The 26,060-nt window shown below is 42.6% G+C and overlaps 1 protein-coding gene across 2 annotated transcripts in view; it reads left to right on the top strand.

Annotated features, from left to right (window-relative positions):
- LOC141140271 (enoyl-[acyl-carrier-protein] reductase, mitochondrial-like) overlaps window positions 1-26,060 on the top strand; it is a 163,700-nt gene that overhangs the window by 120,736 nt on the left and 16,904 nt on the right. For both annotated transcript variants that reach the window (XM_073627253.1, XM_073627254.1), the window contains 2 exons: window positions 20,029-20,131; window positions 20,287-20,360. In XM_073627253.1, coding sequence (XP_073483354.1) covers window positions 20,029-20,131; window positions 20,287-20,360 — 177 coding nt within the window. The remainder of the gene's footprint in view (window positions 1-20,028; window positions 20,132-20,286; window positions 20,361-26,060) is intronic.

A 26,060-nucleotide genomic window follows, 5' to 3' on the forward strand; every position in this document is an offset into this window, starting at 1 on the left:
GTCCGTCAAAAGTCCGTCGGAAAGACCGTCGGACCTTTGATGCCGAAAAGTCTGCCCGTGTGTACACGGCATTAGGGCAACCCAAAAAACACGAATACACTATTTTTTCCAGGCTCAGCACACAACAATGCATGGTAGTGCATTACCGTGTATTGTGGTGCACTGCAACACATGTGAATCAGAGGAGCATTCAAGTGCCATTTAAAATGAATGGCAAAAATGAATGCAATGCTAAAATGTGATTGTTGCCGCACGTTGCTGTATTGTGCACATTACCACAATCCATACTGTAGGTGTGCATGTGAATTTAAGCTTATCTACAATTAAAGCTGAACTCCATTTATCAACTTTCTAAAACATACTGGCTAACTATGGGTTATGTCCAACAAGTGCATGCCACCTCATGGACTCATGCCTTTTAGTTACATCTGACAGTTTTACTGAACTCCAGGAGTGCAGGAGCTGAGACAAGAAGGATGCTCCCAGTTCTCAGTAAAAATGGAAATTGTAAATTTAAAGACAGCACATTTTAGAAAGTGTCTGAATCCCTGGTGTTCAGCTAAATACATTTCAGGAGATTCAAAACAAAAAGTGTTCAACGTCCTACATTTGGTTTCTTTCCAAAGCAGCTTCATCCTAAGTAGCAAAGCCTGTGTATTGCCAGCATGCTGCAGAGTGGGACCATTGCTCTTTGCGGGAAAACAAAGGTCTGACATCCCACCCCCACCCCCCGGCCCGCTAAGTTTGAGCTAGAGCTCTCCAGTCAACAGGGAGCATGAGCTTTGCTATTTGCAAAGCCAAACCTCTGACACAGTATGAGGCATGTCAAACCTCAAACCGCAAAAAGATCATCACTTCCACACAGAAAGCAAGGGTCCACTCGTGGGCGGGGTCAACTGCGTCCATGCTCATGGGGTAACATTAGTACGGAGCACGCTCGTCAATGCCCGGAACCAGGTGGAGACGGTGGTCATGCGAACAATCTAACATTAACCACTTGAGGTCCGGGCCATAGCCGAATGACGGCTACAGCGCGGACCTCAATCTCCGGGAGGACGTCATATGACGTCCTCCCCTTTCCTCGTTCCCCGTGCGCGCTCACGTGCGTGCATCGGGGAAATTCTGTGCTGGCCGTGTCCCTTGGACACAGCCAGTCACAGATCGCGGTAAACGGCCAATCACAGCGGCCGTTTACAGCGCGATCGCCGGTTCCAATGAGAGATGATCTCAAATGTAAACTTATGAGATCATCTCTCATTGCCGTCTCTCTCTCCTCACACAGAGACCACGTGTGAGGAGAGAGAGGATACTGCAGCAATCTGTGCCTTGTGTGAGTTCTACCTGTTGTAAAAGTGTTCAAACAGTGATCAAACAGTGCCCAAACAGTGCCCAAACAGTGCCCAAACAGTGCTCAAACAGTACAGTGGGATCTGTGCCAGTCAGTGCCCACCTGTGCCAATCGGTGACCACCTGTGCCAATCAGTGCCCACCTGTGCCCACCTGTGCCAATCTGTGCTCACCTGTGCCCACCTGTGCCCATCTGTGCCATTGGTGATCAGTGTCAAGACATCTGCAATCAGTGCCCACCTGTGCCACCTCATCAGTGCCCACCTGTGCCACCTCAGCGGTGCCCACCTGTGCCACCTCATCTGTGCCACCTCATCGGTGCCCACCTGTGCCAATTAGTGCCAATCAGTGCCCATCTGTGCTGCCTCATCAGTGGCTATCTGTGCTGCCTCATCGGTGCCCACCTGTGCCACCTCATAAGTGTCCATCTGTGCCGCTTTATTCAGTGCCCATCTGTGCCGCCACATCTGTGCCACCTCATAAGTGCACATCTGTGCCACCTCATCAGTGCAATCAATCAGTGCACAACTGTTCCACCCCATCAGTGCCCATCTGTTCCACCTCAGTGCCCATTTGTGCCACCTCAGTGCTCATCTGTGCCATCTCATCAGTGCCACCTCATCAGTGCATATCTGTGCTGTAAATCAGTCCCCATCTGTACCGCCTCAGTGCACATCTGTGCCTATCTGTGCAGCTTCATCAGTGCCTATCTGTGCAGCTTCATCAGTGCCCATCTGTGCCGCCTCATCAGTGCCCATCTGTGTAATCAGTGCACATCTGTGCAGCCTCATCAGTGCACATCTGTGCAGCCTCATTAGTACCGCCTCATCAGTGCACATCTGTGCCGCCTCATCAGTGCACGTCAATTATGAGCCAGTCCTCAGTAGTGGAACACTGAGTGACTCAAAGGAGGAAGAAATTTGGCCCGCCAAACGAAGGCGTTCTAGTGTGGAGGCAGTGGCATCCACCAGCACCGCAGTGCCTTCCACCAGCACCGCAGTGCCTTCCACCAGCACCACAGTGCCTTCCACCAGCACCGCAGTGCCTTCCACCAGCACTGCAGTGCCTTCCACCAGCACCGCAGTGCCTTCTACCAGCACCGCAGTACCTCCGCAAAAAAGGCCAAGGACCCATGCCAGCCTTCCCTATGCCCTTCAAAACCCCTTGTGGCTTTCTCCTAATTCAGGAGAAGCCAACATTCCCCCTTTCACTGCCCAGCCAGGAGTCCAGGTGGACACGGAAAATTTTTCTCCAATCAATTTTTTTGATTTAATTTTTACAGAGGACATGTTATCAACAATTGTGGCCCAGTGCAACCTTTATGCACAGCAATTTATTCTAAATAACCCAACGTCCTATTATGCCCGTCCCTACGAGTGGAGAGACCTAACGGTGGAGGAGTTGAAGGTTTTTTTAGGCCTCACATTTGCTGTGGGACTCACCAAAAAAAACACCTTGAATTCCTATTGGTCAACCCTCCCCATCCACCACATGCCAATCTTCTCCAAGGTAATGCCCAGAACCAGATACCAAATGATAATGAGGTTCCTTCATTTTAATGATAACACCCAGTGCCCTCCCCGAAATGACCCAAATTATGACAGGCTTTTCAAAATTCAGCCAATATTAAATTATTTTTCTGAATTATTCCCCCAGCTGTTTACCCCGGACCATGTGTGGATGAGTCCCTTGTTAAATTTAGTGGCAGGCTTAAAATTAGCAATTTATCCCCAGCAAAAGGGCCCGCTATGGGGTGAAGGTGTACAAACTATGTGACCGAGTCACAGGGTACATGTATGCCTTCAAAGTGTACGAAGGGAAGGACACCCAGCTGCAACCCCCTAATTGCCCGGACTACTTAGGATCAAGCGGGAAAATTGTTTGGGACCTGATATACCCCCTACTGGAAAAAGGCTACCACCTGTACGTAGATAACTTCTACACATCTCTGCTCCTGTTCCACAACCTTCACCGGAAGAAGACGCCTGCATGTGGAACCATAAAAAGGAACCGGAAGGGCTTTACTCAAAGTCTTGTCAATAAGAGGTTGAGGAAAGGAGAAACGGCAAGCCTGCGGAACAAGGAGATTTTGGCAGTGAAGTGGAGGGACAGAAGAGATGTCTATATGTTATCTTCAATCCACAATGATACCTTCGTAGAAATCCCTAGAAGAAATGGCCCCATTCAAAAACCAAAATGCGTTTATGAATATAATTTGTACATGGGGGAGTCGACTTCAATGACCAAATGATGGAACCATACCTTGCCACAAGACGGACATACCATTGGTATAAGAAAGTCGCAATTTATTTTTTTCAATTGGCCATATACAACTCATATGTAATTTACCGTAACTCCACCCAAAACCCCAAACGCTTCCTTGGCTACCAAGAGGAAATTTACACTGCCCTAATATTCCCGAACGGCCCCCCAGAAACCATGCGATCAGATGTTCTTAGTCGACTCTCCGAGCGCCACTTTCCAGATAGACTCCCTCCCAGACCAACAGGCCAACGACGTCAAAAAAGATGTAAGGTGTGTACCAGAGCAGGAATCAGAAGAGATACATCTTATTACTGTGCCCAATGCCCTTCCGAACCAGGCCTCTGCATAAGTGAATGCTTTCGCCGTTACCATACTTCACTAAATTATTAGTGAAGTATGGTAACATAATCCTCAGTTCCTGCCTTCACACACCTTCACACCCCTATATGCCACTACCTGCTCTGTAACTGACCCTGGCTTGTTATTCGACCACGCTTCTGCCTGCCGATTCTGTACATACCGCTGCCTGATCTGGAACTGACCCTGGACTGTTATTTCGACCATGCTTCTGCCTAACGATTCTGAACATAACGCTGCCTGATCTGGAACTGACCCTGGACTGTTATTCGACCATGCTTCTGCCTAACGATTCTGTACATACCTCTGCCTGATCTGGAACTGACCTTGGACTGTTTGACCATGATATTTTCCTGCCTCTTGGACTGATCTTGTACCCTGCAACTGGACTAGTGGGATTCAACACAGGGGTCTCACATATGTGAGGGGCTCCAGAATTGTTTTTCTGGATGAAGAAAACAATTTTTTTTGTTTTCTCATTCCTAGATTAGGGTCTGGAGACTCGGAGGCTTCAAAGAGATTTGGGTGGGAGAAGCCTCTACCCATGTCCCCATTCTGTCCTGAATGAGGCCCTACTGCTGCCTGTAGGACTTACTGCCATTATGTCCCTGTCTGTCGCACTGACCACACCACATGGACCTGCCTACTACCAGGACCAATATTTATGGCACTTCTGACAATATCTCTGCCTGCACTAACCCTGGACTGTATATGGACAGTATCCCTGCCTGCTGCCTGGACAATTGTGTTTGCCGTTGCTGACCAAGTCCCTGCCTGCTGCCTGGACCAGTGCTATCCTCCTGTGTACAACTGCGCTACTACAACCACAGGTAATCTTTTGTTTACACTTTGCTCAGCATAATGTATTTTGGGGTGTAATTCTTGGTATGTGCATGCTATGTGTTCCTGGAACACCTGACGGTGTTCCTTGCATGTTGGATCTCTGTATGTGGTCAGGCTGTGTAGAAGTCTGACACATGTGGTATCGCCATACTCAGGAGGAGTAGCAGAATGTATTTTGGGGTTTCATGTTTGCTATCTAAATGCTATGTGTTGGAAATATCTTATAAACTGACAACTTTGTGTAAAAAAAAATGCGTTTTCATTTTATTCCACATTTTCCAAAAACTTCTGGAAAAAAATGAACCATTCAAAAGTCTCACTATGCCTCATAGATTATACGTTGGGGTGTTAGCTTTCCAAAATGGGGTCATTTTGTGGGTGTTTCTATTGTCCTGGTGCTCCAGGGCCTTCAGAAGTGTAATAGGTGGTTGAGAAATGAGATGTGTAATTTTTGCTCCTAGAACACCTGATGGTGCTCCCCTGCATGTTGGGCCTCTGTATGTGGCCAAGCAGTGAAAAAGTTCCACACATGTGGTATTGTAATACTCAGGAGGAGTAGCAGAATGTATTTTGGGGTGTCATTTTTGCTATCTAAATGCTATGTGTTGGAAATATCTTATAAACGTACAACTTTGTGTAAAAAAAAATGCGTTTTCATTTTTTTACACATTTTCCAAAAACTTCTGGAAAAAAATGAACCATTCAAAAGTCTCATTATGCCTCATGGATTATACGTTGGGGTGTTAGCTTTCCAAAATGGGGTCATTTTGTGGGTGTTTCTATTGTCCTGATGCTCCAGGGCCTTCAAAAGTGTAATAGGTGGTTGAGAAATGAGATGTGTAATTTTTGCTCCTAGAACACCTGATGGTGCTCCCCTGCATGTTGGGCCTCTGTATGTGGCCAGGCAGTGAAAAAGTTCCACACATGTGGTATTGTAATACTCAGGAGGAGTAGCAGAATGTATTTTGGGGTGTCATTTTTGCTATCTAAATGCTATGTGTTGGAAATATCTTATAAACGTACAACTTTGTGTAAAAAAAAATGCGTTTTCATTTTTTTCCACATTTTCCAAAAACTTCTGGAAAAAAATGAACCATTCAAAAGTCTCATTATGCCTCATGGATTATACATTGGGGTGTAAGCTTTCCAAAATGGGGTCATTTTGTGGGTGTTTCTATTGTCCTGATGCTCCAGGGCCTTCAAAAGTGTAATAGGTGGTTGAGAAATGAGATGTGTAATTTTTGCTCCTAGAACACCTGATGGTGCTCCTCTGCATGTTGGGCCTCTGTATGTGGCCAGGCAGTGAAAAAGTCCCACACATGTGGTATTGTAATACTCAGGAGGAGTAGCAGAATGTATTTTTGGGTGTCATTTTTGCTATCTAAATGCTATGTGTTGGAAATATCTTATAAACATACAACTTTGTGTAAAAAAAAAATGCGTTTTCATTTTTTTCCACATTTTCCAAAAACTTCTGGAAAAAAATGAACCGTTCAAAAGACTCATTAGGCCTCATAGATTATACGTTGGGGTGTTAGCTTTCCAAAATGGGGTCATTTTGTGGGTGTTTCCATTGTCCTGGTGCTCCAGGGCCTTCAAAAGTGTAATAGGTGGTTGAGAAATGAGATGTGTAATTTTTGCTCCTAGAACACCTGATGGTGCTCCCCTGCATGTTGGGCCTCTGTATGTGGCCAGGCAGTGAAAAAATCCCACACATGTGGTATCGTAATACTCAGGAGGAGTAGCAGAATGTGTTTTGGGGTGTCATTTATGGTATGCACATGCCATGTGAGAGAAATAAGCTATTACAATGACAATTTTGTGAAAAAATAAAAATAAAAAAATAAAAATCTTAATATTGCAAAGAATTGTGGGAAAAAATTACAACTTTAAATAACTCACCATGCCTCTTACTAAATACCTTGTAATGTCTACTTTCCAAAAAGGGGTCATTTGGGGGGCATTTGTACTTTCCTGGCTTGTTAGGGTCTCAAGAAATGAGATAGGCCACCAGTAAATCAGATGTGATACATTTTTTATGATTTGCACCATAGCTTGTAGACTCTAAAACTTTCAAACAGACCAAATAATTTCCACTAATGTTGGGTTATTTTTACCAAAGATATGTAGCAGTATAAATTGTGGCCAAAATTTATGAAGAAAAATCAACAATTTGCAAAATTTTATCACAGAAATTAAGAAAAATTCGTTTTTTTTTTTTTAATTTTTGGTCTTTTTTCATTTATAGCGCAAAAAATAAAAAACCCAGAGGTGATCAAATACCACCAAAAGAAAGCTCTATTTGTATGGAAAAAAGGACAAAAAAATCATTTGGGTAGAGTGTTGCATGACTGAGTAATTGTCATTCAAAATGTGAGAGCACTGAAAGCTGAAAATTGGTCTGGACAGGAGGGGGGTTTAAGTGCCCAGTAAGCAAGTGGTTAAGGCAGTTCCCTAACCTAGAGATGAGCCTTCACTGTGCGCAGTAATAAAGTGCAGAGTTCCTCTGAATAGCGACTTGTCCCATGTCACTACAAACTGTGCTTGTATAATGCATTAGGAGGGAGGCACTGAGTCTGCGCCCACTCCAGCAGTCCAGCGTATCTCTGTTACCTCACTCACAATAACAGAATGGGGTCCCGCTGAGCACATAGCGTGAACCTTATGCTCTCACTTAATTCTGTCCTTCCTGTCCCACATGACCAGACCATAGATCTCCATAATGCAAGTCTGCTCCCAATTACCATAGGAGATGGACTGCTAGGAGGGTGTTGGTGCTCTGACTCCCCACCTTCCAGGTATCATGCTTAACGACTAGTTGCTGTAGCTTGTTCCTTCACTTGGTTACCCTTAGAAACTACACTCCTTTTCTTCTGCCGAGTTAACCCTCTTGCAGTAGTGTTGCTTCATACCCCATGGTGCAATTACAGACCCGGGTTCTTTGGAAAACACCAGAACCAACATGCTTTCCTTTGAATAACTTCAGATCAGGCTTAGAACAGTTCATATAACTTTACTGTAGAAAGGCATTGTGGCAATACAACATCAATAACATCCTGTTCCTAAATCTGATTAAAATAGCATAGTGGCCCAAGGATACCTCTGTGAGGTGAGAGTCCATGTAGGCATTGTCCATGACTTGAATGCTGTCCATAGCTCCAGTATCTTCAGCTCCATCCTAGCACTCACAGGTGGGTCTCCATAGCTTCAGCTCTATGTACCCCACTCTGACTCCCGGCTCCCTCTCTGGTCTTAGCGGTCCCTTACTTTATATCACAGGTGGGCCCACCAAAAGCCCGGGAACAGAACCGAACATGTTTAACCCCTTCCCCAGACTGGGCTGGCTGCTGGACAAACTGCATGCATTTCAACCTGCCCACACACTCTCCATCTCGCGCCCAAGCAGGAAGATGTCCAGAGAAGTTGTGATCCCTATGCTTTCCCTCCTCGCCTGGAACCTTTCCCTGCCACTAGTTCTGTCCCTAACAGGCGGGGTACCTGTCCCTACTCTACTAACTTGCAAATGCAAGCCTGGGAGCCAGGGCCCTAAATAGGCTCTGCCTGACCCAGGATGGCTGCTAGAGTCACATGGGTTGGCAGCATTCAATTGGATAGCTTCCCCAGTGACCCAGGAAACCATAGAGGAACCATGTTCCTCTTGACTTCCTCTCCAAATGCAATGCCACTGCAGACGAGTGCCACCTACAGTGGAGAAAGTAGACTGCACCTGCCTACATGCGCTCAGCCAAGGATTTCCAGCTGAGAGCCAGGGATAATGGCTGACATCAATCACCATCCCTGGGGTGGCTGATGCAGGGGCAGTGAATAACATCAGCCACGATCTTTGCCCCTTTGTTTACAATTCAGCTGTCAACCTGGGATCAGACAGTGGTCATGTCGGCAGGTCAGTGTTCATCCCCGCATCCTTTCCTGGCAAGCCAGGCTTTATGCTTGAATAAGGATCTAGTGTGTTCTTTTTTTTGGGGGGGGGGGGGGGGGGGAGCTGCATATCTGTTTTTTGTTTTATTGTTTGTGTGGGGTACCCCCTTAAAATCCAAACCAGACCTTCATCAAGGGTAAGGGTTCTTGTATGCGTTTATGGGTGATTATCATTATTATTATTATTATTTTCATCATTCTTGCTATAGAAAGTGATATTTTAGAAAGAAAAAAAATGCTGTTTTTTAAATGATATTGGACCCCCCAACACGTATGTACATTGTACACATCTTACAGGTAGGTTTAAGGCACCACCATGCATGCGTTTTAAAGAATGTGAGCATTTTTAATGTTTCTCTTTAAACATTACTAAAATCACTGCTCCCTGCAAAACAGTATTTTAATTTTTTTTTTTTTTTTTTTTATATTGGTACTAGTCCCCCCAGCTCCCCTGTGCCATTTGTTTCACAAACCCTCAGCCAAAAGCCATAAAAAATATTTAGAATAAGTTTTAAAGATTTGTTTCCTATTGACATCAACGGGTTTGGATAAACATTTAAAACTTGCTGCTTGGTGAAAATCTTGCAAACTGAACCTCCTGACATGAACAAGAATTGTTCTGGCCTCCTGCTTTTCACTATTGTTATCATCAATGCCCTCTCTGTCTAATACTGAGCTGCAGAATGCAGTGATGGGGGGAGGCAGGGTGCTTGACTTATCTGGGAAAGTCGTCACTTTTCACAGAGCACTCTGGGTTTCAAAGCTCTTGAGGCACTTCTGAAATTGCCTGAAGGTACACATTGGGAGTGGGACCTCTAGGTCCCTGTATTTTATTCATGTTGTTAAATTAATCTGCTTGATAAGATGAGAGGTTTACTTTAAAGGCGCATAGAACACTGTTCATGCAAATCAATTTGGCAACCAATGGATATCATTACAGATAAGGACAAGTAGATGTCAGAGTGGATTGTGAAAAGGCTGTTCATCTCTAAACAAGAGTCATACTATAGATGAGCATGGATTTATAAAAGGAAAGCCGATTCTCACTGTCAAATGCTGCCCTCTTGTGTACAACTGACAAAATGACTATTCTGACAATATCTGGAAACATTTTTCTGGCAAGTACGTCTGATACCTTACATGTAATTGATTTATTGACAAAACTATTAGAAGGTCAGTGCTCGTGTTAAGGGGTGTTGAGTTATGTCAATATTAAAGTATACAGTATGGCAAGGCAATGCAGAAGAGCACTGTATGAATAACCTAAGGCTGATACCCATGCAGCTTATCAAAATGTACAGGATACCTTTGTATTGTAGATTTTAATGCAGCCACTCAGCTTCCAGAATTAAATCTTCCTCTCCAGCAGGTAGCTTTTGTGCCAAGCAAATGTCACAGAAATAAGTGTTCACCTCCATAGTTTTTTGTTTTTTTTAGAGTGCATTTTTCAAAAAACAAAACAAACAAACAGAATAATGACATAATGACATCAAACAGATAAGTGCTACTCTACCGGCAAAGCCAATTTTACCATTTATGGTGCTCTGGGCTCTCTAGTGTTTGGAGGATGATGCTCATTTATAAAGGTTGTTATGTTTTTTTTCCCAGGCACATTGCACACTAATTAATGAGAACATAAATAGAATGTGCCATTTCAGTTAGCATGCTGTTTTGTTTATGCTCAAACATACTGTAAGAATGGGAACATATTAGTGCAATGCAGTTTTTCCATCATTTCTAGGAGCATCTTACTTGTGGATTTAGATACACTGCCATTAAACTCTATGAGAACACATGTTTTATGAAAGCACATCATAGATGTGACATGCAGGACTTTGATGTGCTTTCATGAAAAGGCACTTTCTAATAAAGTTTAATGGCAGCAAATCTTAAAACGCATGTAAAAAGTAACACGAAAAACTGCACCGCACTGGTGTGAACGGGGCCTAACAGATGCAAGTATCTTTATGGAGAGTGGATTGGGCACCCCGGTTGCTGTTGTCATGTTATCAGGTATCTAACAAAATATGGTTGGATGTGCCCAGTGAGGCGCCTCCATCCCTATTCAGTATACACAAGAAAATATAAATTGCCCGTGGGACTTTATGAGACGCAACACACTCAACTGTAAAATCAACAAGGTAAAGAGTTATTGGTAAATACGATTTCAACAGATCAACAGTAACATAATGCCATATAGTCAAGGAGCTTGCTCAATATATAATTCAGTAGCCAGGTACAGTGTTACAAAGATCAATCAACAATAGGTGTGAACTTGCATCTATGTAACACCGACGCGTTGGTGGTCGCTTGGAAATGTCTGACCCAGGAACTGTGGGTGTGGGTTTCGAAGGGCCCAGCAGTGCAAACAGGACAAGATGGAGCGCGCACACTCTTCACGGGGTTCTACTACATTATTCTTCACTCCTTGTATGCATATCTCACTATGCCATCCCGGTGGATGACTTGTTGGATTGTTCTCCATGCCAGCTGTTCCATCTTGTCCTATTTGCAATGTGGGCCCTTCGAATCCCACACCCACAGTTCACCGTTCAGACATTTCCAAGCGACCACCATTAGGTCATAAGCATATGATGTCTTTCAGATTTACAATTGTGTGTGCATCAACCCCTAAGGAAGTGATGTCATGTCACGAAACGCGTCGGTTATATAGATGCAAGTTCATACTTATTATTGCTTGATCTTTGTAACACTGTACCTGGCTACGGAATTACATGTATATATTGACCAATCTGCTCGACAGTATGGCAGTATGTTACTGTTGATCTGTTGAAATTGTATTTACCAATAAATATTTACCTTGTTGATTTTGCAATTGAGTGTGTTGCCCCTCATATAAAGTCCCACAGGCATTTATGTTTTCTCTTATCGGGGGGGGGGGGATGGTCATTGGGGCCAGTTTCCTAACCTGACCAATTAATTGGTCCCCCAAAAATCAGGTAGACTGCCAGGTTATGATTTGTAGACCCAGTGGGTAACCTGTGGATGAGAACTACTTCTGAAGTGCAACCCTAGAGCATTAGGTATGGCTGTCTCTGGGCTAACACTCAAGGTTGCAATTTGCACAATTATTCGGTGGTGACAGCCAACTAGAAGGCAAACAATCTGTTGTACTGAATTAAAAGCAGGGGTTTGGTTGGATAGTAAAATGGTCAAGGCAGTTGGAAGACAGAATCCGAGTCCAATAAACATTCTGAGATTGAATTTCAGAAAGCAGTTCAAACACAGTGTGGCCAGGCAAGTAACACACTAGCAGAACCTGCTGAGTAGGCACAGGCTTAAAGTTCTGGCCTCACTGTAAAGGCCACTAATAAAGTCAGCAGTGAGAACCTTTAGCATAGTCTTCCTGACTGTAAGCCCCTGCCCCTCCTCATATTGTCCCCTCCTATCTCACCCATACTGTGCCCTCCTATGCCCCCTGTGCTGTACCTACTTCCCCCGTGCCCCCCTGCCATCTTATACTATGCCCTACTGCCCCACTGCACTGTGCCTTCCTGTTCCCCTGTACTGTGCTCTCCTGCCTTCCCTTAATACTGTGCCTTCCTGCTCCCCATAGCGTGCCCTCCTGCCCCCCTGTACTGTGCCCCCTGACCCCAGCATTGTGCCTCCCTGATCCCCCCATACTGTGCCCTCTTTTCCCCTCTGTACTGTGCCCTCTTGCCCCCTAATTTGCACTTTTGTCTCTTGTACTCTGCCTTGTCCACTGTCCTAATGACTCCTGTTCACTGCCCTGCTGACCCCCTGTCCTCTGCCCCACTGACCCCCTGTTCTCTGCCCCTCTGACTCCCAGTCCTCTGCCCTGCTGACTCCCTGCCCTGTATCCCACTGCCCCCTGTTCTCTGCCCTGCTGACCTCCTGTCCTTTGCCTCACTGACCCTACATTTTACCGACCCCCTGTACACAGCCCTACATACTACTGACCTCTGTACACTGCCCTACATATTACTGACCCCTATACACTATCCTACATACTACTGACCTCTGTACACTGCCCTACATTTTACTGACCCCTATATACAGACCTCTGTACACTGCTCTACATCTTACTGACCTCTATACATCGCCCTACCTACTACTGACCTCTGTACACTGGCCTTCATACTACTGACCTCTGTACACTTTCCTACACACCACCACCACTGACCTCTGTACACTGGCCTTCATACTACTGACCTCTGTACACTTTCCTACACACCACCACCACTGACCTCTGTACACTGCCCTACATTCTACTGATCTCTGTGCACTGCCCTACATTCTACCAACCTCTGTGCACTGCCCTGCCCACTACTGACCTCTGCAAACTTCCCTACCTACTACTGACCTCTGCAGACTTCCCTACCTACTACTGACCTCTGTACACTGCAGAAGTTTCAGTACTCAGTAGAATGGTCAGTGTCAACTGCTGCGTCTAGAGTATTTGATGCAAAATGTGGGTAGCGCTACCCCCTAGGGAGCCGCTTAATGTATGTTTGGTTCTGCACGCTGCCTCTCAACCCCAAGAATGGTCTCAACCTCTTTGGCACACCTGCTTGGTAATATTAGTGGGGGACCCAGCAATAGAGAGAAAACACAGTAATGATAAACCATGAAGTATATTTACCAAAGCCCTGGGTTCCATCACTTCACCAGCTGTGGTAGTAAATAGAGACTCACACACGATATCAAAGAACCACTCAGAAAGTTTACTAGAGTGAATATTTTACAGAATGAACAATGTGATTAAACACAAACAATAAATGACAGTTGATAACAATAAGTATAGATATGAAAACTGTGGATTCAATAATCACTGTAGGGAGTATATGTAGACAGGTGTACAATGGGACAAGTGTTCAATATTCTCCAAGACCTATATTATACACCTTTCCACTGAAGCCTCAATACACACACCAAATTGCAATATAATGTTTCTCACATTCAATAATACAATGCAATATTTAACCTGTACTCAAGGGCTCCCCCTAGGTTGTAATTCAATGTTGAGCAGTAAAGCTTTGTAAAGGAATAAAGTGATGAATATTTCTCAATTTTCAGTTTGTCTTCAGCTAGCCAGATATTATACTGCAGTGTTGAGTTGTGTAATTATTTGTAATCCAAGAGAAACAGAGAAAAAGTAGTAACTGTAGAATAGGATGCTATGGATTCCTTAGCTGAAGAACTATTCCAACTTGTAATTCCTTTTATGTGTGAATAATACAGTGCTGACCTTACAGCATGGGGAAAGAAAAGCAAGGCCCCAAAAATCTGGTTGTAAGATGCTCAGGTGCAGCAGATCCTCAGCCCTGGAACTACAGGTCTCAGCAACAGTCTGTAGGAAAGAAACTCACTCAGCAATACTGTAGTCACTACTTGGATAGGCAGGTGCCCTCTCACCACTGTGGATCCTCAGCTGGCTGTTAGACTCCATCCAGAATCTCTGTCCCTCTATCTTTACTCTGTATACTGTGTCTTTGCTCTGTATAATGGCGGACGACCAGTCCCCTCACGCTTTGACGATGCACCACTGTGTGGAAATGCACCTTGATATTCACCTGGGGTCCCCCTCTCCCAGGCAGGATGTCCCAACTCGCGGTGGAGGCCTGAATCGCGAGGGGAAATCATCTAAGAGCCAGTACCTCTCCCTCAGGTCTGCTCTCTTCACTCCCTCATGGCTGACTGAACTTTTTCCTCCGGTCTGTACAACCTCTTCCAATGTTGTTGTAACTCTGCTCCTGATTGGTTTTCCTCTTCCAGCCATTAGAAGCACAATAGAGTCACTGAATCCAGAGCTGTGTGTGTCAGCTCATATTATACTCACTAAGTTAGTGAAAACAGGAAGGAGGAGGGGGGGGGTGGAAAAATCCCAGACATTACAGGCAACTTTTCTCCCTAACTGAAGCTGGAAAGCCTGTGTACATTGTTCTGGTCAACTTGGTGAGATTTGCGGGTTATATTGTGAGACACCCCCTACATGTGTATTCTCTGTAAGATCTGTTGGGTTGCCGCCCTTTAACCACTTCAATACATTCACCCCCTTCCTGCTCAGACCAATTTTCAACTTTCAGTGCTCTCACACTTTGAATGACAATTACTCAGTCATGCTACATTGTACCCAAACAAAATTTTTATAATTTTTACACAGAAATAGAACTTTTTTTTGGTGGTATTTAATCACCATTGGAGTTTTTATTTTTTGCGATATAAGTGAAAATAGAGCGAACATTTTGAAAAACAACACTTTTTTTTAGTTTCTATTATAACATTTTTCAAATAAGTAATTTTTGTTTATAAATTTTGGTCAAAATGTATACTGCTAAATATCTTTGGTAAAAATAACCCAAGTTAGTGGATAATATTTAGCCTATGTGAAAGTTATAGAGTCTACAAACTATGATGGCAATCATTAAAAATTGATCACACCTGATGTACTGACACCCTACCTCATTTCTTGAGGCCCTGAAATGTCAGGACAGTATAAATACCCCACCACCACCAAATGACCCCTTTTTGGAAAGTAGACAGTCCAATGTATTTAGTGAGAGGCATGATGAATTTTTTGAAGTTGTAATTTTTTCCCACGATTATTGGGAAAATTAAGAAATTCTTTTTTTTTTTTTTTTTTTACACAAAATTGTCATAATAACAAGTTATTTCTCACACACAGCATATGCATACTTGCAATTACACTCCAAAACACATTCTGCTACGCCTCCTGAGTATGGCGATACCACATGTGTGAGACTTTTTCACAGCCCAGGTGTTCTAGGAGCTTAAATTACACATATAATTTCCTGATGACCCATCATATTTTTGAAGGCCCTGGAGCACCAGGACAAAGGAATTACCCACAAAATTACCCCATTTTGGAAAGCAAACACCCCAACGTATATTTTTTGAGGCATGGGCTGCAGATAGGTGCTCAGGTACTCTGATGGGCTGCAGAGAGGTACTCAGATACTCTGATGGGCTGCAGATAGGAACATGAGTATTCGGATGGGCTGGAGATAGGTACGCGGGTACTCGGATGGGCTGGAGATAGGTACTTAGGTACTCTGATGGGCTGCAGATAGGTCCTCGGTTACTCTGGGCTGGAGACAGGTACTTGGGTACTCTGATGCGCTGCAGATAAGTACTCAGGGACTCTGATGGGCTGGCGACAGGTATTCAGGTACTCTGATGAGCTGGTGACAGGTGCTCAGGTACTCTGATGGCCTGGCGATAGGTACTCTGATGGGCTAGTGACAGGTACTCTTTATTACTGGCAATCTGTGTTTTGGTGTTCACTGTAACTTGCTGTTACTACAGTCTCCTCCTCACTGAGAAAGAGAACCCGATAACAGCTAGTTACAGGATAACAGGCTTGTTTACATTCTGTGACCGGCTGTGATTGAACACAGCTAGTCAGGTGGTGAAGAGCCAATTTCATTGGCTCTTTACCCTGATTGGGGCTGGGCTGTGTCCGAGGGACACGCCTCATCCCCGATCACGACGATGCGCGCTCCTGGGGGCGTGCACAGGGAGATTAAATGTGACCGCCTATGATTGGACACAGCCGGTCACATGGTAAAGAGCCATTTTCATTGGCTCTATACCCTGATCAGGGGTGGGCTGTGTCTCAAGGGACATTCCTCTTTCCCGATCGACGCTCATCGCTCAAAAGTGGTGAAAACGAGCGGACGTCATATGGTGTCCACCTGGAGGGATGAGAGGTTCCCACTGGCATCATTTTACTATATGCCAGGTAGGAACCGGTTAAAAAGACTGTACTCTAGCAGCTAATTATTATACTAATCACAATACCTTCGTGGATGTGTTTCTGTTCTTATGATGATAAATCTTCCAGTATATCGTAAGTGCTATATACAGTATATACCTGTTACAAATAAATTTGGATAACAATATGCTTCTTGGATAAGCATGCCCTTTTTAAATGAATGCCCCACCCCTAATTAAAGTACATGCTTCTCCTAAAATGGCTTGCTGGACACACAGCAAGCCATTGTAGAAGAAAACTTGCCTGAAACAGTTTTAAATTGTTGGTAAGTATGTGATGGTACAATGTTTCTTAAACAAATCTAATATATATACTGTATGTACTCACATTCAGTCATATCCATGATTGCATTTATATATGGAGGAGGGAAGAGAAGTGATCTCATCACTGTTCTTCTGAACTGTAAAAAAAAAAAAAAATCCTTCTTTTAAGGAAAATGCTGTAAAGAAGTCCCAGTACATTTCTCAGTAAAGCCAAGAATATTTAAATGTTTGCAGTAGAATAAACTGAACTCTCAAATAAACTTTCCACTGCCAGAACCCTCATAGTATAACAGATTGAGGTTTATAAACTATTTACATGATCCCAGGCATAGGTGTGCGCAGCCTAATGCATTAGGGTGTGCACCCTTAAGCTCAAACACACATGCATGTGTATGTATCTACATATATATGACCCCGGCACATCGCTCTCCCTGCTGGCACAGTGAAAGAGAAAAGGATAAACACTTCTCTTATGGCAGAGCCAGTAGGAGGGAGAACTTTCCCATGTTCCTGTTGCTACACAGAACGATAACACTAATGCGCATGGGGGTATTAGGGTGTGCCTGGGCACACCCGGCACACCCTGTGCGCACGCCTATGATCCCAGGTTATCTAGAACCCTTCACCTGGGATGCTAGTGCTACAGGTAGGGCAGCCATAATTAAAATGACAGTCTTACCCAGAATACTATACTTTTTTCCAAACAATACCCATATTACTACCTTCAAGCTTCTTTAAATCCTTACACACTATGCTAGGAAAATTCCTTTGGGCCGCCAAAAAAACCAGAATTAGTTTAAACCTACTAACTATGAATTAACAAAAGGGAGGCATGGGTTTTCCTAATTTTAAAAATTATTATCTAGCCGCACACCTAACTAGAATCATAGATTGGACATGCCACAAAGAGAATAAAGATTGGGTAGGATTGGAGAACAATATGGAACCTATTCCAACATCATATACACCATGGATACCCTGGAACCTATGCCCAAAACAATTAAAACAACATCCTCTCATTGGGGCCACTTTAAAAAACTTACAAACAATCAATCAGAGGCATTTCCTTACCTCATCACTGGAACAATTAACACCTCTGACAACAAACCCTGATTTCTCACCGGGAATGAATGGTTCTATCCAATCGCTTTACAACAGAAACACACCACTTTTAGTGGCACACTGTTTACAGAAAACCAAAATCAAATCTCTATCAGAATTACAAAAAGAAATAGGACAAACACCTCTACAACCCAGAGAATATCAACAAATACATGAATTCATTATGAACACTCAAAAACAAAAAAATTCCCTTAGACCATTAACACCCTTCGAAACTATTTGTCTTTCAGCTACTACAACCACTAAGAGTGTTTCCTTAACATACACATGGTTGCAGTCCAGCGATGCACAGGAACCGAATAGACACAAAACTTTCTGGGAATCAACTTTAAAGCGGAGCGCCGCCGAAAATTTTTTTTTTAAAAGTCAGCAGCTACAAATACTGTAACTGCTGACTTTTAAAACATAGACACTTACCTGTCCTGGGCGCCCGCGATGTCGGCACCCGAGGCCGAATCGTCTCTCCGTCCTCGGGTGCTGCCGCCTCCATCTTCGGTAAGGGAATCAGGAAATGAAGCCGTGCGGCTTCACTTCCCGGTTCCCTACTGCACATGCGCGAGTCGCGCAGCGCAATACAGATGGTCCCTGCTGCCTCTGGGACCCGTGTGTTTTCCAGCAGGCAGCGGGGAGGGAGCAGGAAGTGGCGTAAATAACCGCAGATTCTGCGGCTATCTATGCCGGAAGTGGGTACAGATACCTGTAATATACAGGTATCTGTACCCCCCTCCCCCCTGAAAGGTGCCAACTGTGTCACTGGAGGGGGGGAGGAATCTGATGAGTGGAAGTTCCACTTTTGGGTGGAACTCCACTTTAAATAAATCCTTTACAAAAGACCAATCGTTACAAGCATGTGTGTTCGCACACAAATGTGCAATCAGTGTAAGATTGCAAGAAACATCATTTAAAATTTTGACAAATTGGTACATAACACCAAATAAAATACACAAATGGTTTCAGTTTCAGTGGTTGCAGTGCCTGGACATTGTTGGCGCTGCAACCAAGAAGAGGGTACTCTATATCATATCTAGTGGGAGTGTGGCCTGATAAAACCCTTTTGGAATCAAGTAATAAAGATCATAAAACATATCACAAAAACGACAATTCATCTAGACGATGCTTGCTGCCTCATAAGTATCACCAATTGCACTCTGAGAAAATACAAAAACTCTTTGACCAGATTCTTAATCACATCAGCTAAAACAGTGATAACCAAGACACTGGAGAAGCACCACCGCCCCTACAATTAAGGAATGGCTGGAAGAAATACATCTCCTTAAAGGAATGGAAGAGATCAGAGCAACAACACAAGGGAATATAGAACATTTTAATAAAATATGGCAACCGTGGATTACTTTTAAATATTCTGATTCATATACCACTTTCATATAAAGATAAACCTTTTATACATAGACCAATATTTTTCCTATAATATATTAATTTTATTTTATTTTTATTTAATTTTCTTTCCTCTTCTTTACTCCTCATTTCTATTACTATATCTATATCTAAGGACACCTCTCAGGGGTCCACAAATTTATTCTCCCTTTTAAAATAAATAACAGATTTTTTCTATACAAAGCTAGAGTATTTCCAAATAATTTATCAATATAACAATAGGTCAGATACGAAACCACCTTGGTGGCCTTACTAGTAAATACTCTATTATTGAAGTCAATTATTCACTGTTATATGAAACTTATGTACAAATGTTAATATGATTGTACTAATGTTATTTTCAAACAATAATAAAAGCTTTTTGTTTAAAAAAAAGATTTACCCCAAATATTCTGCATAGTTTGCATCATGTAATGCTTTGTCATACACACTTTTTAGAGGCTGGTTTGATTTCAATTGGAGTTTTGCTTTGGAATTTCAGAATGTCTTTGTTTTTGTACAATTTTAAAAGTTTGGCTGAACCACAACTGATCACATTTTCAAAGCTTCACTTGTCTCTACAGGGAAGGCAGAAAGTATAGGAACAAGTGGTTAAAGTGTGGACCCTCTGCCCCTTCTATGACCAACCACTGTGATCACTATGTTGCTACCACTGAAAGTCTGCAGGCCAGGTTTACTGGATGTTAACTTACTTATTTTTACATCTTTGTATTTTTGAAGGTCTGACTTGAGTGAAACAATAAAAAAACTGCAGTCACTTGGTGCTAACTATGTTATTACTGAGGATATGCTACACAATGAAGAAATGGCAAATCTCTTTAAGGTAATCTTTTGGGAACAATTTCTCCATATGTTTCTGTATATTTTTGAATGCTTGTACCTAGTAATCATCTGTGACTGTATGAAGTAATTATCAATATACTGTGTATTGTGGCAGCACAAATCAAGCAACCCATGCTTTCACTTATTTTTTTCCAGGTAGTTGAAAGGCCTAAATTAGCTCTCAACTGTGTAGGCGGAAGCAGTGCTGGAAACCTTTTCTGCCATCTCAAGTAAGTATTATTTACCTTGAGTGTAAAGTATATATTACATTTAAAAACACATACAGTGCCATGATTGCTGCCCTGACATAGAGCTCATGCTCTTAAACTTGCTTGAGAAGTGGATAGCAAATGCTGCCCGACTGTTTGCTATTATCAGCCAGTTTTAAAAAGTTTATGCACAATATTGCCCTAAATAACAAAAGACTAGCTGAACAACACACCAAAGCAGAGCAATGGGTGTCTAGAAGGCAAACAGAAGATTATATGTATTTCTTATTCTTTTATGACTATTCAGTAATGTATTCCTTTGGAAATATCTATGGCACCTGTGCATATCAGTCTGTGTCATACTCACCATAAAGTATATCTAAATTTTAAACCACAATCTTTACATTTGATAATATATGTGGCGATACCACCATAGGAGCCAGCTTGATAGGATAGGTCCCCTGTTCTTTGCCTGGACCTTTTCAAGGACCTAAACCCCTCTGACACTCTAGGCTGAGTGTACAAACATACAATATCACAGGAATTCACTAGTAGTATTCAAAGTAGTACTTATTACCCAATAGTAGTGCTACATCAAAAAAACAGGCAGTAAAGGCAAACTTAATATATTGTTACTATGTTAATATGGTTGGTAACTAGGCAAGCATAAAATGGATTAACAATGGTAATAACACAATTTAGCAAACAAAGTGATTAACAGTAGGGACTAGGCAAAAGATGAATTTGGCATCCAGATCAGCATAAACAGAACCAAGGTCACCTCAAGTGCAGCAGTAGTAAAGATTATTCTACAGGGTGCTGGAACTATACTGCCAGAGCACATTTATGGCACTGCTGCTAATCCTAAACTGACTGGGTATGCAATTTTCAAAAGAAAAAGAGGATGGTAGCGGATGGGACAGGGGAACAAAGGGAGCTTGCAAAATAATTATTATGGGAGGGGCAGTTCTTTGAGATGTTCCTCTGCTGGCCATCATCGTGGGCCCTTTAAGAGCATTGGTGTATTTAACGACAGTCCCAGTTAACCTGCATGCAGTATAAGTACAGTATAGGTGCTGGATAGAGTCTTGGTACAGGTGCAAGATAGATGTGGTTCAGATGCAATAAAGGTTCGGTATAATGCAGTATAGGGTTGGTATAGGTGCAGTCTTGGTTTGGAATAAGTGAGTTATAGAGTGTAATATGGGTGCTGTATGGATTACACTTGATGTCCTGCTCTCAGTGGCTCAGACCCTGCTAGCAATATCAGCAATGAGTGAATAGCCATCTCACCAGTCCCCAGGATGCTGGGGTCACCTCTCACTGTATAAGAGGGCACCCTCAGCCTCTCCCTGAAAGTACCTGGTAATGAGCGGTGAGAAGCAGAGGGCGAGTGGAAGCTCCAGTCTCCCTGCGGCACCCAGGCGTCCTGACTCCCAGTCTCAGGCTTGGATCTCTTGGTCCTCACTCCCAGTCTCAGGCTTAGAGCTGGTATGGTCTCCCACTGGCAGATGAATATCCAGACAGAGGTGCTCTCTGTCTATCTCCCTTGGAGCCAAACCAAAGAACTTTCCTGGGCAGTTTAATAAAGATCATCTCTCCACTCCTCCTACTGCAGTGTGCCTATTGGGATCTGTATTGTAAGGAGTCAATTTGCCCCATTATATGGTTGCCGTCTTATTGTTGCAAGTCACTCTAAAGAGTTCTGTGTGGATTTTCATATCCCCGTTTCCCTTTATTTTTACCGTATTCATTTTTTTTGCTATCATGCTTAATGTTTGGGATACATTTTTGTAATTTGTAATTTGAAATTTTGGTTTAGGTAGTTTCACTTCTAGCACTGCACAATTGTGGCTTATATATTTTTTTGAGTTGGATTGATATGAATCAATCCATGAGTCTACATGTGTCCAGCTGCTTAGGATAGGAAGGGTATACGGTTTTTTACTGCGCAGTGACTTTATTTTTCTTAATTTTATTACACCACAGATATGTCCACACCTATTTTAATAGTTTCACCTCAGGACTTTATGAATGTGTACACGTCAAGCAGTGCTTTCAGACTTCAAGGACAAGCATTTCATATTTTATGTGCAGTCCCTGTGTAACCATTATGTGGATATTCTGCCTGAAAACAATTACAGTAGAGTTTTTAATAGAATCTTTGAAAAAAAAAATCTCTTCCGTTGTTATTGATAAATTGAAAGCAATTATTTTGTAGGACATGGAATTCCAGAAGAAATTGTATTGAGTTTGAAAGGTTTACTTATCATTTTTAACATACAATTGGGGACATTTATCAAGTCACAGTTGTTGTATGCGGTAATGTGCCATAGTTAGCTAATATATTGTAGAAATAGAATTTATCATAATGGCAGATTTATCATAATATCTCATTGCATGTAATAAACTTGTCACATCGCTTTGCTTGTTTTGTCACATTTGCTTACTTTTCGCATTTAGTCCAAAACACTTTTTAATTATATAACAGATCAAAGTGTTAATTTCCACAGTAATCTAGGTTGTAACACTTTTAGCAAAAATGGGGAGATTTTCACAGACTGGTCGCAGGCATTTTCAAAACAGGAAGTGGCAGCCACAAAAGGTAGCATAGTAACTGCAAATGATTATGAATGCAACTGCATTCATAAATTACCCATAAATGAGTTTAGGCATACACCTTGCATACACCTTACAATCCTATCCATCTACTGTCAAACCGACAGATTGAGACTGTTCAATCTGTCAAACATTTTCTTTCAAATGCAAATAAAAGTAAAGAATTCTATGTGTGGATTTTCATTGCTGGAACCTGTAGGAACACAACATTTGGTGATAAAAGTGGACCTCACAATCCAAGCAAGTCAGTTTATTTGAAGAGAGAGTCCCCCTTTCGAGAGCACTAAATTTAGAAAAAAAACTACAGGGGAAAAAGTTAGTGAATATACTTTTTCCTCAGCTTTTGTACTGCATGGTGTGGCATCATCATGCTGCCAATTACATTTTGGAGAATGCCTAGTTGCCCAAAACTCATGAGATGATGATGATCATCTTGTAAGATGTGGGCTGCTCACTATTCTCACATGGCTTCTCACTGAAATGATGGTGACTTCACCTTTTACCATGGGTGGAAACGGACAGGGTAAACAATTTCATTATTTCCCTCAAAAGCTTTTTTTCTCATTTAGTGTAGTATTTGAATAAGTCTTCTGGGTCTTAACACGGCTTACAATATTGTGATAATATGTGAATAAACTTTAATGAGATTACTATTTGTACTGACAGCTAAGCTGGAGCCTAATAGATCGCAGTTTCTCTGAAAGACCCAAATACTGTGGGGAGATCTTTCCTGATTGCTACCAGAATACTGCAGTTCCAGAGGGGTGGTTGTTTTTCCTTAGGCTTTGGATCTCTCCAGCTGGTCACTTGTGTTAAAGGGTTTGTAAAGGCAGAAGATTTTTTATCTTATTGCATTCTATGCATTAAGATAAAAAAACGCTTTGTGTATAGCAGCCCACCAGCAACCCCAAATTACTTACCTGAACCCAATTTCTCTCCAGCGATGCCCACGAGTGTCTAAGCCAGTGATGGCGAACCTTGGCACCCCAGATGTTTTGGAACTACATTTCCCATGATGCTCAACTACACTACATAGTGCATGAGCATCATGGGAAATGTAGTTCCAAAACATCTGGGGTGCCAAGGTTCGCCATCACTGGTCTAAGCCATCAGGATACTCCTGATTGGCTGAGACACAGCAGCGGTGCCATTGGCTCCCACGGCTGTCAATCAAAGTCAGTCAGCCAATCAGGGGAGAGAGGGGGCAGGGGCCAGGTTGGGGCTCCATGTCTGAATGGATACACAGAGCTCTGACTTGGCTTGGGTGCTCCCATAGAGAGCTGCTAGCTGAGGGGGCACTCGATATGAAGGGGGGCCAAGAGAAGTGAAGAGGGACCCGAGAAGAGGAGGATCTGGGGTGCCCTGTGCAAAACCAACTGCACAGAGGAGGTAAGTATAACATGTTTGTTATTTTTTTTTAAAACAAGACTTTACAATCACTTTAACAGAGGACTTCACTTTGAGAGACACTGTTTATAAGGATAATCACAGGTAGCTATGTTTTTTACTGTTTTACTGAGGTAGCAATTCTCAGCTTACCTCTCTGTGCAGAAGTGAAATCACCATTTTACGCCCTTAGAAAGCCTGAAGGCAGTGATTGGTTTTCGGGGTCCCATACACGGCTAGGCTCCAAAAAGTCTCACACATGTGGTATCCCCGTTCTCAGGAGAAGCAGCAGAATGTATTTTGGGGTGTAATTCCACATATGCCCATGGAATGTTTGAGCAATATATCATTTAGTGACAACTTTGTTCAAAAAAAAAAAAAAATAAGTTTGTCATTTACCCGAAACTCGTGGCAAAATATAAAATACTCCATGGACTCAACATGCCTGTCAGCAAATAGCTTGGGGTGTCTACTCTCCAAAAGGGGTCATTTGGGGGGATTTGAACTGTCCTGGCATTTTATGCACAACATTACAAGCTTATGTCACACATCACCCACACTTCTAACCACTCGAAGACAAAGCCCTTTCTGACAATTTTTGTTTACATGAAAAAATATTTTATATTACTTTGAACCCCCAAACATTATATATGTTTTTTTTAAAAGCAAAGGCCCTACAGATTAAATTTTTTTTTTCACACAGTATTTGCTTGTCGATTTTTCAAACGCAATTTTTGTGGAAAAAAAACACTTTTTCTTAATTTTAATGCACTAAAACACACTATATTGCCCAAATGTTTGATGAAATAAAAAATGATGATCTTATGCCGAGTATATGGATACCAAACACGACATGCTTTAAAATTGTGCACAAACATGCAGCGGCGACAAACTATATACATTTTTAAAAGCCTTTAAACTCCTTTACAGGTTACCACTTTAGATTTACAGAGGAGGTCTACTGCTAAAATTACTGCACAGGGGCACAGGGGTGCTTTTTTTTTTTTTTATTTAATCATTTAATTTTGCTTTTTTATTTTATTTTTAAACTGTTCCTTTCATTTTTTTAATCATTTTTATTGTTGTCTCAGGGAATGTAACTATGCCCTATGATAGCAACAGGTACTCTAATAGACCCCAGATCTCTCCTCAGCCCTCAAAGCATCTGACCATCTGACCACACCAAGATTGGTGTGATAAAATGCTTTCCCAATTTCCCAATGCTGCTGTTTATATCCGGCGAAACCTAAGTCATGAAATGCTAGTAGCTTCTGGTTTCTTAGGCCATAGAGATGATTGGAGCCATTCTGGTCTCCGATCAGCTCTATGGTCAGCTGGCAGAACCACCGGCTGCATTCTCAGGTTCTAGTCTAGAGGCTAATTAGCCGCTAGGATTGCTTTTACATGAAAGCTGACTGAAAAGTATGATACCAAGATGATACCTAAACCTGCAGGCATCATTCTGGTATAACCACTCAAATTCCAGCAACATACCAGTACATTGCTGGTCCTTGTTGGGCATATATTGTAATGTTCTTTTTTTTCATGCAGCCTGTGGGCTGAACGAAAAAAAGAGATTGATCGGTGGGTATGCCCACCATTAGCCCTTCATCCACCCACTTCTAATGATGGGCATATGTGCACCATTCTTTTTTAATTGTGGTGGTGAAATCACCTCCTACAGCGCTGGAGTCACTGATTTACGTATCGTGAGAG

The sequence above is a fragment of the Aquarana catesbeiana genome, linkage group LG04, assembly GCF_042186555.1.
Source record: "Aquarana catesbeiana isolate 2022-GZ linkage group LG04, ASM4218655v1, whole genome shotgun sequence".
In the NCBI taxonomy this organism is placed as follows: domain Eukaryota; kingdom Metazoa; phylum Chordata; class Amphibia; order Anura; family Ranidae; genus Aquarana; species Aquarana catesbeiana.